Here is a 15,482-nt window from a genome sequence, read left to right as displayed (position 1 = left end):
AGTCCAGCAGGAGCCATGAGGGCCTTAAAGAAGTTCCAAAATATTTGGGAAGGAGAGGGGAGAATGAAGATAAAATGAAGGTCAAATCGGATCTTTCTGTAGAGATCCAATTTTCTTCAACTGAGCAACTTAAAAAAAAAGAAAGAACAAGTAAGTTGGTGAGGGGTGCTCAGTCAGCCTAACTCCTTCCTCCCCCCCTCTCTTTGGATATCCATTTTCCATATGGATTCAATATAGCCATAGGAAATGGCACGTATGACTTGCAAGGAAAAAAAAAAAAAAAGCTTGTAAGCAAGCAAATTGGCAAATATCCTCGGCAGAGGCAAATCTCAGTGTTTAATGATGCATATGCACCTCTAATTAAACAGGAGTTTAAGAGTTCCCAAGTCCCTCTGAACTCCACAATTTGCTCGCGCCGGGGAAGAGCAGAGCACGTCCTGTCCGCAGCCCTGCACACACGCACACACACGCACACCTCTCTACCTCCTCATTAGCAACAGCTTCAAACCAGCCCGAGATCCTCAACTTCTCTGTTTATTCACCAGATAAGCTGCTCCAGGTCCGGTTTATATCCCGCAGGGCCTGCTTCTCCGAGATCGCTCTCTTGATCTCCTCCAGGACCAGGTTGAGCTCCTTCGAGCGCTTCAGGCTCTCCTGCTCGGCTGCGTGCAGTCGGTCCCGGAGGGCAAGAAATTCCCGCTGGTAGATGTCCACAACGTCACCTGTGGATGGAAAAGAGAGAGAAGCTTTCTCCTCCGTGATCTAAAGGGTTTCAAGCTGCAAAAGCAATGCCCATCACTCATACCTTCCCTACATCCACTGTCCTCAAAAGATGGATTTAGGGAGCTGTGGTCCAGCACGCACCTGTCGGTGAGAGGGTTGGAAAGAGGGCAGTTTAAGTTGCAGAACTACAATTAAAAAGCTACTCCCATTTTTCTCTTTAACTTGGGTTTCTGCATCATATAGATGTTCTCTGTGACCAAACCATGCAGCAAAAAGAAAGTTGCATGGTAGTTCTTCTTCACTACATACTCAGAAACAGGGAGTCCGCTGCTAGCCTTAATTTTACAAGCAATATTCTGCATCGTTCTGTAGCTCCAGAAGTTTGGGTGTTTGAGACGGCAACCGCTGGAGTGAGCAGCGGGGAACCGGAGTCAAGTGAAAAAGATCTGAAAGCATTGGTGGTGATTGCCTGTTAAAGCCATGACGAACCCAAGGAATATCAGTATTTTTAATTGCCTTGCTCTGGTTTCCTTATGGCATGCAAAGGAAAGAGTTTTAAGAGCACACATCAAAGGGCATTCAAGTGGGTAATTCAGGAGAACCCCTGGACAGCATCCCGAAGGCCTTCTCCAGATGGCATGGGGCATCTCCCGGATGACTGGATATTAGGAAGGCTGGATATCAGGAAGAACTTCTTCACTGTAAGAGTTGTTAGGCATTGGAATGGGCTCCCCAGGGATGTGGTGGAGTCACCATCCCTGGAGGTGTTCAAAAAATGTTTAGATGTGGCGCTTCAAGACACGGTTTAGTGGGTTTAGTGGGCATGGTGGCATCAGGTATATGGTTGGACTTGATGATCTTTGAGGTGTCTTCCAACCATAATGATTCTATGACTCCGAGTAACGGAGAGCGAGATGCTGGCAAGGGGGATGATGCTGTGCGGCACGATGAGCGCAGGGACAGCACCTCCTCCGGCTTTGGAAGACTCCAACCATAATGATTCTATGACTCCGAGTGACGGAGAGCGAGATGTTGGCAAGGGGGATGCTGCTGTGCAGTGAGATGAGGGCAGGGACAGCTTTGGAAGATAGTCCAAAATTTGAACAGCCAAAAGAGATTTTGGGAATCAAAGCTCTCTGAAACACAGCAGGATAAAGACTATTATATGGCAATAGCTGCCTGGATGCTTATATAAACGCAAGTGTTCGGATATGCACCTTAAGAATGCATCATAAATGTAATAGATAAAAAAGAAACTTTTGATACGGTAATAAAGCTTTTTATTTTGAAACAACATCTTATCACCATGCCCTTTTTAAGCAATAAAACTATCAAGAGCCTTCAGCTGGAACTAACTATACAATAGCTGGGAGTGGAATCAGTTAGCTACTAATGAACTTTCCCAGGCTGTTTTTACCCCATTATTAATGAAACTACTCATTAAAAATACACTTTTATCTGCGGTCACTCATGTGTTTTCAGTAAGGCTGTAACTCACAGGACTACGCCCAAAACAGATTTAGCCACTGAATGGTAGATCCTTAGCCCAAACGCGACCAGGAGAGCTAATAGCCAAAAATACTGCCCTGGAACTTCCCAACACAGGGCTAAATAGAAATCAGAGCCATCGAAAAAAGATACACCGACTGCATCGACAACTTCTATTTTGGGGTCCGTAAAGAAAAAGAAAAAGGAATTTTGAAGATTAAACGTACCCAGCTCCAAAGCACAGTGTTTCCAAGACAACATTGCTTCCCAGTTCAGCTCCCAGTAATGCTTTTGCCTAGGAGAAGTTTCCCCCATGGGGTCTCCTCCCCCAAAAAACCCTTCTTATAGACCCACTGTTTCAACACAAGGGACACCCCCCCCTCCGCCGAAGGCAGTCGGGCTCCTATTTACCTTTCAGCATTATTTTCAAAGCCACTGGCACACGGGGAAGGAGCAGAGGAAGCGACACCCCTTTGATTACTCCATCCATCTGACAACACGTTATTCAGAGAAAGTCGAGGGAAAGACAAACAAGACCAGTCCTTCCTTTCCCCGGTGCGGTGCCGCTCGCTTTCCACTCTCATCAAGAAAACATTTAAAAATTTGCAGAAAAACACGTTAACACCCAGCTTTGGGAGCTGCCACGGGAATTCACAGGAGGATGTCAGGCTTTAAATTGACTCCACGATGAGCCAGACCTTCACCTGCTGGTACCTCTCAGACAGAAGAATACACCTTTCAGCTTCCCAGTACTCTAGATTATAGGTTTTCCAACTCGTATCTTTTACTGGCTGCATCTGTGAACATCAGCAAAGAACAAGTCTCACTTTCTGTTTTTGCATGATATGATGGTAAGAACCATGCTTATGCAAGGCTGGAAGGATTTGGCTCTCGGCATACCAGGGGGTTACTATCCCGTGGATGCTATCAAAGCCAAATCACCGCTAAAGGCTGCCATTAGATCTTGTTCTGCAATACCTGGAGCAGAGTAAAGGCAAGGCTTTGCACTTAATGGCTTTTTCCAGAGCACTGCACTTCGTTTGTGTCAGATTTAGAAGGGAAATGTCACTGATTATTCAGCCACTAATGACCTGCCCGCCAAAGCCAAGAGCTGTACTTTTCATTAGGCAGCAATGGTGATGTGCAGTCAACCATTTGCTGCTTTTCTGGCTAATGGTTGGAAGTGAAATTGTATTTGTTTCCAGTGCTCTTGTCCTATGATGGCTTCGTAGGCTTTCCATTCTTTAATTAAAATTTCATGAAATTTAAAAGCTGATCGATCATGACCGGTTCCAGTGACAGCTTGAACAGTCCGAGACAAAGCCCAAGACGGATGTACAGTTTCCCATGAATTTCCAGTAATGTCATTTTGTACTTGTTGGTTTGCAACGACGTGTGGATGCAGATCCACCATCCTCACAAAAACCCTCAGCCGCTCAGCCAGGGAGGGCTTGGAAAAGCCACGAAGGGTAAGAGAGGATACGGTGGGGGGGAAACTGGCTCCCATCTCTACAAGCAAGGTTGGACACAGAAGTGATTTGCTGCTAATTAGGCTGAACAAATTTTTCAGCTACTGTCAGTTCAGCACAGACCCTTCACTTACCTTTCAAAGCAGCAGCACTCCCTATCTACATATTTATCATATTCCCTCCCAGCACAAGATAGCAGAGCTCTTAAAATATCTCCAGACTCAAACATTGCAGGACAAAAACTCCTAGCTGTATTAAAAAAATAAAAAAAAAAAGACTCAGCTTACTTTTTCTTGAGAGATAACACATTGCTTCAGGCTTAAAATACACTGGTTTAATAAAGAAAGAAAGTCGGTGTTAGGTGAGCTGGGAGACCAAAAACCTCTCAGACTTTCAGTACTTGCAGCACACCTTCTGCATGCCCATTGCCCTGCAAATAACCCATTTCTCACCTTGCCGTGCCTCATATTTGCACTCAACAGTCTTTCCCGAGCCGTCTTTAGACACAGGCTGGCTGTAAGGCTCCAAGCATCCACCGAGCAGCTTCATACAAGCCGGCTCTCTGCAGAACAGAGAAGGCAGCACTGGGCACAGCTGAGCCATCTGCCATCTGCCCACCCCAGCGCCCACCGGAGCAGATCTGGGGGGGGGTGCATCCCTGGAGGGGGGAGCAGCCTGTGGCAGAGGGACAGTGGCCGTAGGAGGTGTCCGGCTGAGCATCGCTCGCCCCCCCCCCGCCCCTCCCTTCTCTCGCCCCGGCTGTGCCCGGCCGCAGCTGCTAGGTTTCTTTTTTTTTTTTTTGCTGGGGGCCTCCAGCTGAGACCCCTGTGCTTGGCTTGCTGAGCAACAACGGGAACTGCCGGTGAAGCAGCAGGCAGGGATGGCTTGAAGGGGCTCCCTTCCCGGCAGCCGAGGTGCAGCGGCGTTAACAGATGGGCAGACGCTGGTGGGGCTCATGGGCGGCTCCCCAGGAGCCTTATGGGGTGTCCACAGAGCTGATCTCCTACAGCCTTCCCAAAGGTTTTCATCCATCCAAGACAGCATCCACTTAATAAAAAGTATTTCTCCGTGACGGAGAATTCTGTGGCTGCGTTCTTATTTAAATGTCTATTAAGTGCAAATGATGTTTGCTACCAGAGGTGAGGGCTGGGATATCTGTGTTCGCTCTGTTTATCCATTTTCAGGTTTTGAGTGAAAGCAAAATACTTCATCTGATCCTAAACCAGTGGATGGGCACAAAATCAGACCAGTGCCAGGCCAGCTGCCACCCTGAAATCTCACATGGTGATCCATCTCTCTCTCTTTATACAGACGTGTGTATATATCTATATATATATACACACATCTATATTTACAGTCAGGAATGTTACAGTTCTGTATTCTGCATTAGTCTTTCAAATCGCATTCTAACCTCCCAGGGAGCCTGTGGTGCATTTTAAACATGTCCGTATTTCAGGACCAATTACTTTTGGTTTTGTTCCCTCCAGATAACCTCTCCCAGCTGAGCAGACCTACGGCCAAAGCCAGAGATTTCCCTCCAATTCAATCTTTTCTAAAGCAAATGCAAAGTCTTTGCTAGCTGGATTTGCTTCTCATTAGGAAGACTTTCAAGAGACTTTGTTTAAAAACTAAAAACAACCCCCAAACCTCTAAACCATTTATAAAATCTTGGCTCCAAGAGCACAACTGCACCTTTTGACCCGTCTGCTGCAAGAGTTCCCAGGGCCAAAAGAGCCAAAAAAAAGCGCGGTCCCCAGTTCACAACGCAAACAGAGCTGGAGCAGAAAACTAAACTGCCTACAGAAAATTTCTCTGCCATGACTATTCTCCTTTGGTTTATTTAAAGCACCTCTTTAATAAATAACCGTTCCCCCCTCTAGGACTTGCAAGGGACCGGGGGGACTCCAGAGCACACAAACGACCCCCTCCCCATGCTACAGCATCTTTGTTATCCAAAAATGCAACCGGCGAAGCACGGGAACCAAGCCGGCGAGCCGTCCCACCCCAGCTCACCACCGTCCCCGTCCCAGCCAGGTGCCTGCGCTGCCCACGCCTGGCTTCATCCCAGCCATTTACAGGAGCTCTCGGAGTTAAATGATGATTAGGGATTTTTTTTTAATGTTTTGATGTTTAATGATTTATCTAATGCTGGCACCACTCCACACATTACACTCTAGATTGCCCTGATTGAATCGCAACATTCATTAGGTATTTTGCTAACAGAATTTCACTGGACCATTAAAATGGATATAAGGAGTTACCGTGCCGTATCAGTGAATTAAATTCAGCTCCTGAGATGCAAAAAAGGATAGTTCGGCTTTACATAGAAATCTGATGGCTAGTGTAGCACAGAGGTGTTAGACACTTGGCACGCAGGTACAGAAGGATCAGCAGTAACTCCACAACAGACATTTCGTACCATTAAAAGCAAAATGTTGCCCTTTGCTTATTCAGCTGTAGAAGGAAGAAACCAGCTTTAGAAACTCACCATAAACAAAACTCCAAAGCGTCCCCCAAAAAGCCACTGGGAAGCGACTCTGCTGGGGTATGTGGAGCTACGGGTAAGTTGTGACACTAAAAATATTCTCTTAAGTAGCAGAAAGAAAAAAAGAGAGGATAGTTCGGCATCCAAAACACCTCCCAAAAGACACTGGCCCTGCCAGGCGGGATGATGACTGAGCAGGTCTTTTCCTTCAAATCTAAAGAAACTCTGACCGTGCTCCTGTGAGATGAGCAAGATGAGATACATCATCTCCCCTTCCATGGGCTAGCGGCCATTGCTCCCAGTCTTAGACTTAACTTTTAAAATCACAAATGTCTTGGCAGCGTAGGATATATGCAGCCACCGAGAACTTGGTTTGCATTAAGGAACTGAGCACCAAGACATGCTGAGCAACAAATCCAACATCATCCAGGCCGGGATTTCAGGGAGCGGAGGTTATCTGGCAGGGTGGATCTCCCAGAGGGCTCCAGCAGTTGCTGCCCCGCTGGGGTTGGCTCGTCCCCGTAGAAAGAAAAAGCATTTCAGCAGTGCCATCATCACACAGCAAACATGGAGGCTTCATTCAGTAAACATTATGTCATGTTTACATCTCCACCGTGTCCCAAATCACCTGCATACTGAGTCGAACCAGACATTTGCCAGCTGCTGCTTATAAAAATACACCCCAAGTTTCTCTATTGTAAGTGTCTTTAAACCTTTTTTTTTTAAAAAGAAAAAAGGTTTTTAAAGAAAAATTTTCAAGTTTGTTTATATTATGTTATAATTTGTGGTTACCATCAAGACAGAAAGTAATGTGGAAAGTAGACTCTTTAGTACCACTAGGAACCTCATTATTATCGGGAAAATAGCTATAGGTGTGGGGAGCAGCAGGCAGGGCAGGGACCAGGGAAGGAAGGAGGCGGCACGGGGGTTTCCCAGCTCAAAGCAATCCGGCTGTGTTAGGGCACGGGCGGGGCAAGCCCCAGCCACCATAATCATACCATCATAGAACAGCTTGGTTGGAAGGGACCTTAAAGACACTTGCCAACCCCCCTGCCATGAGCAGGGACACCTTCCACCAGGCCAGGTTGCTCAAAGCCCCATCCAACCTGGCCTTGAACTCTTCCAGGGATGGTGCGTAGTGGGCATGTACACTCAAAGCAGCCATCGAAAACAGCACCTATGGTTTAGCTCCTTACATTCATCCTCTGCCCTTTATTTACACTTTGTATCAGTCCAGTTGCTACCTACGGCGTGTGCTATCCTGAATTGATGCCAAATAATGTATTTCAACGCCACTACCACCCCAACCGATGGCCTCAGTGCCATCGCTATGCTCCAGCTTAGAGCCTGTGCTCAAGTGCTGTCGTGCACAGACACAGCACCGTTCTGCAGCACCAGGGTCTATGGCATGTTACAAAAACCAGTACCCAACCTCCCTACCCAGTGAAAGGCACTGGCTGCCCGAGTGGGCGATGGCAGCAGGAGCGATCCTTTGCAGCCAGCGCCCACCCAGCCGCTCAGCCCAGCACCGTGGAGGTTCTTGCGCTGCCCCCAAGTCGGCTGCTGGGCTTGAGCATCCCGCTACACCACCGTCATGCTGAGCTAACACATCAGCTGGCACAAGAGGTTGCCAGTCTGTCTGAAAAAATGATCCTCAAATAAAGAAAGTGCTTCCACCGGCTGCAATCTGGTGTGTGTGTGGTATTTTTTTTAATACAGCCATTTAATAAGAGCCTATGGTATATTTAACAGCATTTCAACCTTCAACAGCTCCGCATAATGAGATAGAAATGCAATGCATCTCTCCACTGATGGTCTCTACCCAGGGAATGCAGACACCCTTAAGTCACCATTTCTTCTTTTTGCAGCAGTAGGTTTTGATCATATTCCTGTTGCACGTCTCCTCAGCGGAGTTTAATGTTGTCTCAGCACATACGTCTTCAGGAGGAGACAGGAAAATACACAACCCCTGCGTCTTATTATTCCAAAGTACGAGCAACTGTTTGCATTTGAGATCCAGTTCAGACAAGATTCACACAGATCCTTCCAAAAGTGAGCTTTTTTTTTTTTTTTTGCTTTCAAAGTCCTAAGTAGTAAGATTCCAGGGATGGGGATGAGTAGATTTCCCATTATGGGGATGGTGAACCACAACACAGATGGTGAACATTATAATCCCCCTTCCAAGGAGGAGAGCAAGGGGTGCCTGCACCCAGACCCAAAAAGCTCCCCAAGGAGCTGCAGGAGGGATGCAGCCTCCAAAGCAAGGAGGTAGAAACTCAGAAATTAGGAAAGCAAGGAGTGATGCCCACGACCTATGCCCAAAATGTCTTGGATCAGGGCAGAGGAGGCAGCAGAAGCTGTCAGACGGCTCTCGGGTACCTGCAGAGCAGGTTTGGGATCTCTTTCTGCAGCCCAGCTCCATGGGTGAATCCCACTGAAGGATACCGAGAGCTCACTGCGAACTCCCTGGGTTTTACTGTGCCACAAACAAAAGCATGGGTGGGCGAGGAAATCCCGGTAGGTATAAATCACCATCAGCTTCTGCAAAAGGAACCGGTCCTTCTGATTTTTCTTGGAGTTTTATCAACCTGTTCAAGCGATTTAATGAGACGGAGAAATCAGATGGCAATTTATTTTGCTGCAAAACAGCTAAAGAGGCTAAGGGAAGAGGGCAAATACTGCCATTGATCTAAAGAGAAAGGAGATGGAATTAAATGGTGAATTTTCATCATAGCAAAAGGTTAACTACCAAGAGGAAGCCATACGGATTCGTATTAAACTCACCGTCTAATAGATTTAGTGAGGATCTGGAGAAGGAGAATGAATTTGTGAAGTAGCCAAATACAGAGCTGACACAGAGATGAGTTCCTCAAAGCCAGAAAAGCAGCAAATGACCAGGAGAAAAGGCAACAAAATGGCAAACCGTCACCAAAGCTGATAGAGGCAAATTAATCGAGGGGGAATCAAGGTATTTGTCATATGGTTTTTAATTAACAATATTAACTAGGAAGGACAGCAGAGCATCAGCATGTCTTGATGGTGCTCTGCAGGCAGCAGCAATCCAGGGAAAAAAAGGGGGATGGAGAGGGAGGCAAACAAGATTATTAGTCTGCTTAGTCAACGGGATGGGGAATAATAGTATGAAGATTATAACATTATTAAAATGATGCTGCCTAATCCCAGAATAGTTTTCACCTCATCTGAAAGACAGTATTATTACAGACTTAAAAGGGGCTTTAGAAGAGGGTGATGAGAACGATCAAAGGCCTGAAGAAAAAAAAACAAAAAACCAAAAAACCACTGCCCTGCGAGGAAAGAAAAAAATACATGAGAATATTCATCTTAGGATGGGCATAATAACAGGGCTTATGATGAAAAGCATACAAACTAGTGATATAATGAAAATATATCACAGACTTCCATTCTCCTCGTCTCAAAATATATGAGTAAGTAACCATTCAATTCTAATATTAACTTGAAACTGATAAAAGGAAATGTGTTGCACAGAGAAAGCACATTATTTCTCTGAATTCACCGCCACGGAAGAACACTGAAATCACGAATTTAAACAACATCGAAGACTTGGAAGGTGCTGCAAGCACAGAGGTACCAGGAGACGGGGCTGAGACCAAGGGGGGTAAATCTCCACCCTGCCAGTGGTTCCGGGCATCGTCAGGGTTGGCAGTCCCCCTTTTCCCCATTTCTTGGGAGAAAGACCCCAAACTCCTGTGTATCTCCTCACAACTTAATTAGGAACACTACAGCTTTCATCTTCAAAGTGAAGCTAATTCCTTAGCAATCTAATTATTTACCTGCGTAGTGCAAATACAGCTTTCGAAGCATTTTTCTCTCAAATGGAAAGCGAAGGCTTTGTTCTTGGTAGGTTTTTTAATGCTCTTTATTTGATTGGGGAATAAAAACATGCTGAAAGTGAACAAAATAAAGCATTACAGAAATCATGGGTCATTAAACCTCGAAATAATTGCAGCTTTACAGGATTTTTAAGTGAGGACATCATACAGGCAAACCTGGGCGAGGGGTGGAAAGAAAGGGGGAAGAAGGGGAATGGGAAAGGCTGGGAGCTTGCACATGTGGTCAGTCCTGACCGAGCAGACCTGTGCATGGTTTAAGAGAAGATGCTTTTGCCTAACACACCGTCCTTCCATGGCACGGGCAGGGAAAATGGTCTCGGATGCACCTAAGGGCAGCAGGAACAGACTTGCAGTGGAAAGGTGTTGCTCTGCTCTATCGAAAATGCACTTGCAGGAACCTGCACCAGCCTCGTCCGCGTGTCGTCGAGGTCCAGGGACATCGGTCTCGGCGCTGACCGTGCCATGGGTTGTTTTACTTGTGGCCATCAGCCTCCTGCTGGATTGCAAACCATCACACGCCGTGAAAACTCAAATCGGATTTGCTTGGCTCTCACCACTCGCAAACCTCCAGACTGGATTTCTTTCCCGTTCACCTTGTTCTCACAACGAGTACCAAAGCTAGTGAGTAAAATCTTATGAACCGAAACAACCCCGAAGAAACAGCTGATGTCTGGGGCACGCAGGACCGCGTTCCTGTGGGCGCTGGCAAGGCCCAGCTCTGGAGCTTTAAAGCAGCAGAAAATCCTGATGCAGAGCAAATGCCTCACAGTCTAATGGGAAACCCCTTTTTATTACAACCTAATTATGTTAATAGTGAAACAGAGTCCTTGTTCCACCAACCCCCAAAGCACCCACACCGTGCCTAGTGCTAATGGCTCACAAGTCCATCCAAAAGGAACCCCTCCAAGAAGGGATGCCGATCTTTGCAAAGGTCACTGTGTTAATCATCATGCCCTTTCTCTAGAAGCAGCTGTCACTAATTGCCTGTGAAGGACTCGAAATGAAATTCTTGTTAATCCTCCTCCCAACATTACTAAAACCCAACATCATCATTACTCCCCCCCCACAAATGACCACGAGCCACCAGCACTTTGCAGCTGATGAACAAGCCCAGTCCATCTCAGGAGAGATGAGGCAGAGGCAGGTGGAAAAAGCAGCTCCACTTTGCAAACTGAGGGATACCTTATCGATCAGCAGTAATAAGTGCCGGGATGTTGTATTTCCCCACCTCCTTGTACGATCGACCATTGCACTCATCATTCCACTAAAGTTACCACCAGACTCAGAACAGCCGAAATCCTGGAACGGGGGACTTTGTTTAATCAATAACATATGAAGCTTTTGGCACGGCTGAGCGTATGAAAGAATTTTACAACAGCAAAACAAAGTATTGCTGTGTTATAAATCAGAGAACACATATGGAAAAGTTAAAGTGATGTACTAAGTCAGAGGGATATCAAGGAAATCACAGAAGCTCTGGCTGGAGTCCCTGGCTCCGCCGACGTTAATAGCCGAGAACTTCAATGCAAGTCAGGTTTGACTTCTTTTTCCGAAAGAGTAACTCATTCGCAATGCATGCGACTGTGTTAGAGTGAAAGGATATTCAGAGCGTCCCTTTCGCTCCACTGTCTATGTAAATTGTACATCTTGTCTACCTACAGACCCGCAGCAGCAAACAGATTACAATTTCCCTATTGTGCCGATGCCTGATCAGATGCACAACTGTGCTGGTGGGTAGAAGCAGATTTTTCAATCACCACAGACTGATCACGGGATGAGCTGATCTGAATTGCATTTTGTTTTAGTAGTCTTCAATAATTTGCAGAATGCTTAAAATAAAATGCATACAGAACCTCTTAAAAATTACTCAGCATTAATATTTGAAATATTTATCCCCCAGGGTGCAGGCTTGCAACGTGAGCACTTAATGGGGTACATTTTCTTCTCTCCAGAGAAAAAACAAGATATTGCCATTAAATAGCACACTTAGACCAACTATAAGTGTTGATGCTGTCTGAGGGCTCTTGTTTCATTTTATATGCTACGATAATTCCTGGGAAGCAAAACATACCGCTAAAAGAGTAGGAAGACCTGCTTCTCCCTTTTTTCATTCAGCAGCTGAGAAAACATGAGAAAGGGGCACCAAATAATGCCTCTCCCACAAAACCACACCAGCCTGCCTTAGAGTGTAAAAACAAAAAAACCCAACCCTTATTTCTTCTCCTTGCAGAAAACACATCACTGGAAGTACACACAAGATGGAGTTCCTGACCTGCCAGCAACAGCAACCTACAGTAATTGAACTTTTCCTTATTTGAAAACCCCGAGCTAGGCGGCCTTGGTTCCCCATCCGACGACAGCTGAGCTCCCCGCCAGCCCCGTGCCAGCAGCAGCAGCCGCGTTATTCCAGCAGATCGGCTCTACTGCGAGGCAACCCAGATGCTGGCGATGGCACAGCGCAAGGTGGGGGTTGCAGGACATTTCAAGGGTAGAAAATAAACAGCTGGGGGAGGAGGAGGATGCTGACTACACGGGTGTCCTACTGCTAAGACCTTTGGTTGCTTATTAAATGATGCCTGAAAGCTTTTCAACAAGCTGCTGCTCTGAAATGTTATTGGCATCTCCCACTCCCCCGTGCCGAGCTCCGGGTAGGGTGTCAGGAGTGGCTTTCGGCGATCTCAAGCCAGGCATGCTGAAACGGGCTGGGTGCTCCCTGCACTGTGCCTCTTTGGATGGCCCCAACACCCATCCAGCCCCACGGTCCACCGTATCCACGGGCTGATCCAGCTGGAAAATTAAGCATCCTCATGGCGGGCTTAATTTTTGGCCAGATTATCCTGCTGACTGAGCCAGTGGTGCAAAGGAAGCACATGGGAACTAGGATGCTGTTTTGGACAAGAGCCCAAAGGGAGAGCAGTTTAAATGGCTTGTGAAACCACATCGCCAAAGGTTTTGCTTTCTTGCAATGTCAGGTTTACCTAATGGCTTAAAGACAACACACCGAGCCTTACAGTACGCTGCTTACCACCTCCAAAAATAGGTATGCTTCCCGTAGCCTGGGACCACAAGACCATGGTATTTATGCTTAATTTCACATCTATTCCTAAAGTGCTGTTTAGTCCTGGCAGAGGACACTTCACGCTCCCTGTGAGCAGAGATGCGCAGTTCACGCCTCTCATTCCCTTCGAACGCGTCTATTTAAATGTATTTGGGTTTTCAGTATTTCACACACCGTTACCTTTACTGGTGGCATATATAAGGTAATGCTAATTGCTATGTGGGCTGCTGTGGCTCAGTTTTCCAGACTTTCCACCCAGAGGGATGTTACAGAAAGATTCAATTTGACACGTTTAGGTGCTGCAAGGAGAACACACGATGGATGGGCTGCCTGCTGAAAGGAGAAGAGCCCCCGTCCCCTTGGTGGGAACCCATCAGCTGCACCCAGTAGTGTCAGAGCCCCCCAAAAGAGTTTTCCACGACTAAATAGTTGCATCTTATGCAGCCCAGAAAGCACCAGCGCAGCCGTACATCCTCACAGGAGCACGTGCAGGACGACATTGAACCGGACTGTCTGGCGAGCAAAACCCTGCAGCATCCAGCCAGGGCTCTCCCAGCAGCATCCCACCATCCCCAACCACCTCCGGGGCTGAAATCAATAGATCAGCCAGTTTTATACTGAGACAGGAGGATTTGCTGAGATGGTCAAACCAAAAGCCCAGACATTTTTAAACTCGGGGAGGTGTAAGGGGAAGACAAGAGGGAGCACAGGGCTCCGGAGGGGCCACGACCGCGCAGCAAAGGCACAGGAGGGAGAGGGCTTTTGCACAAGACAAATCCCAAGCACAGCTGAGCAAAGCCACAGCTCGTACTGAAGGAGTTAAACCGCACGAAATCACAGCAAACTACACCAGTGGGAGTGACAGAGTGCAGGACCTGACCCCGCTCGCTGCCCCGCTGTCCCAGGGGTGCCAGGAGGTCAAAACCCAGGGAAAATCCCACCATGGGGGAGGGAGGCTCGGCATGGCGCGGGGAAAACAAGCAGCGTGACCCACCCCGGTGGAAACTGCCCGTAAAACTTGCAGCACGAGTATTTAGAGCTCAATTCGAGCCCCTGTTCTCTCTGTACAAAGAGGTTTACTGTTGGACTGCAGTGCCCAGGGGGGCAGTTGCTGAACTCGGGTGCTTTAGATACCCGCGATGCATCTGAACATCGCTTTGGAAATGGTCTCTCAATGGCCACCCAGGCTGCTCAGCACCTCTTCGACTACTAAAAGCTGTCATTTGGGAACATGAAGAAATGTTTAGCAATCTGTTCATCCTTTGGAGTGCCTTTATGAGATGTCCATAAAGCAAACCACCCTGGGCGAGTCCCCTGTTAATAACTTACCCTCCTACCCAGCTTCCCAAAGCTCCCCGTGCGCAGATCAGCTTCGTTACCCAGGATCACTGCTGTGCGTTGCTGCGAAAAATCTAATCCAATTTTCTTCTTCTTTAGGGATAAAACATCAAGAGAGGGCAGTCAGTCTGTCAGATAGAGTAGCAATGTGGAAGAAGTGGAGGCAGAGCTGTGTCATCATCTTCCTTCCAGCAAATCCATGTCTGAAGAGGAGCAATGCAGATGGGTGAGCTCCAACGCTGTCACGGGCTGGGAGGAGTGGTTCAAGATACACAGCCTCTTTTGGGGAACTCATTATTTAGTTTCATGACCATGGAAAAAACCAAAATGGATAAACTATAGATCGTGACTTGGTATGTAGGTATTTATGGCTATGAAGATACTCCTAGAAGACTCCCATGGCCATGGTCCAAAGCCTGGTGAGAGAACGGGCATTCCGAGAGCCTTATAAATCGGTACACGGAAAGAAATATCTTACTTTTTCCATAACAAACCAGAGTAAGCCCTGCCAGTGCCAAGATACTGAAGGGATCCTGGATGCTGTCAGCACGCGTCCAGCATTTATTAGCCCTACTTTGGTGCAGAGCGGGTCGCCCCAAGCAGAGCTGCCCGGCGTTCTGCATCACCTCCCCGGTGCTGTGGGTTTTGCCCGGATGCATATCCTCAGGCATCACCCAGAAGCAGCCAAACCGCTTCAAAACCCAAAGTGGGATCAGGATGCCACAGAATACTGCTTCGGCATTGCTGTGCCCCAGCAACCTCCCCTCTCGGGACCGAACCGCACCCTCTGCCAAACCACCTCGGGCACCCCTGCAGCTCTGGCACCGCTCATTCGCAACCCGGCCAGCGCACGTCGACTGTAGCTAATGCCCTGTACACGTTTTCCCGAGGACAAGCCCAGCAGCTGTGTGTGTGTGGCATATCAGATTTTAGGGGGGGATGCTTCTATACCCCTTCCCCAGCACAGATTTGGAAGGTGTCGGGCAGGCAGCCCTGCAAGCACCCAGGAACGGGCAGGATGCGAGTGCTAAACCAGCCTTGCACACCTG

The 15,482-nt window shown here is 47.4% G+C and overlaps 1 protein-coding gene across 1 annotated transcript in view; it reads right to left on the bottom strand.

Annotated features, from left to right (window-relative positions):
• The window catches only part of MGAT4B (mannosyl (alpha-1,3-)-glycoprotein beta-1,4-N-acetylglucosaminyltransferase, isozyme B), a gene marked incomplete at its 3' end in the record, with an annotated part of 37,058 nt that overhangs the window by 13,354 nt on the left and 8,222 nt on the right, over positions 1-15,482 (bottom strand). Inside the window, exon 2 of the mRNA XM_009703912.1 lies at positions 543-722. Within this exon, the coding sequence (XP_009702214.1) occupies positions 543-722 (180 nt within the window). The remainder of the gene's footprint in view (positions 1-542; positions 723-15,482) is intronic.

Source organism: Cariama cristata, unplaced genomic scaffold, assembly GCF_000690535.1.
Source record: "Cariama cristata isolate BGI_N322 unplaced genomic scaffold, ASM69053v1 scaffold13307, whole genome shotgun sequence".
NCBI classification, from domain to species: domain Eukaryota; kingdom Metazoa; phylum Chordata; class Aves; order Cariamiformes; family Cariamidae; genus Cariama; species Cariama cristata.
This window is presented reverse-complemented; position numbering and strand designations above follow the sequence as displayed.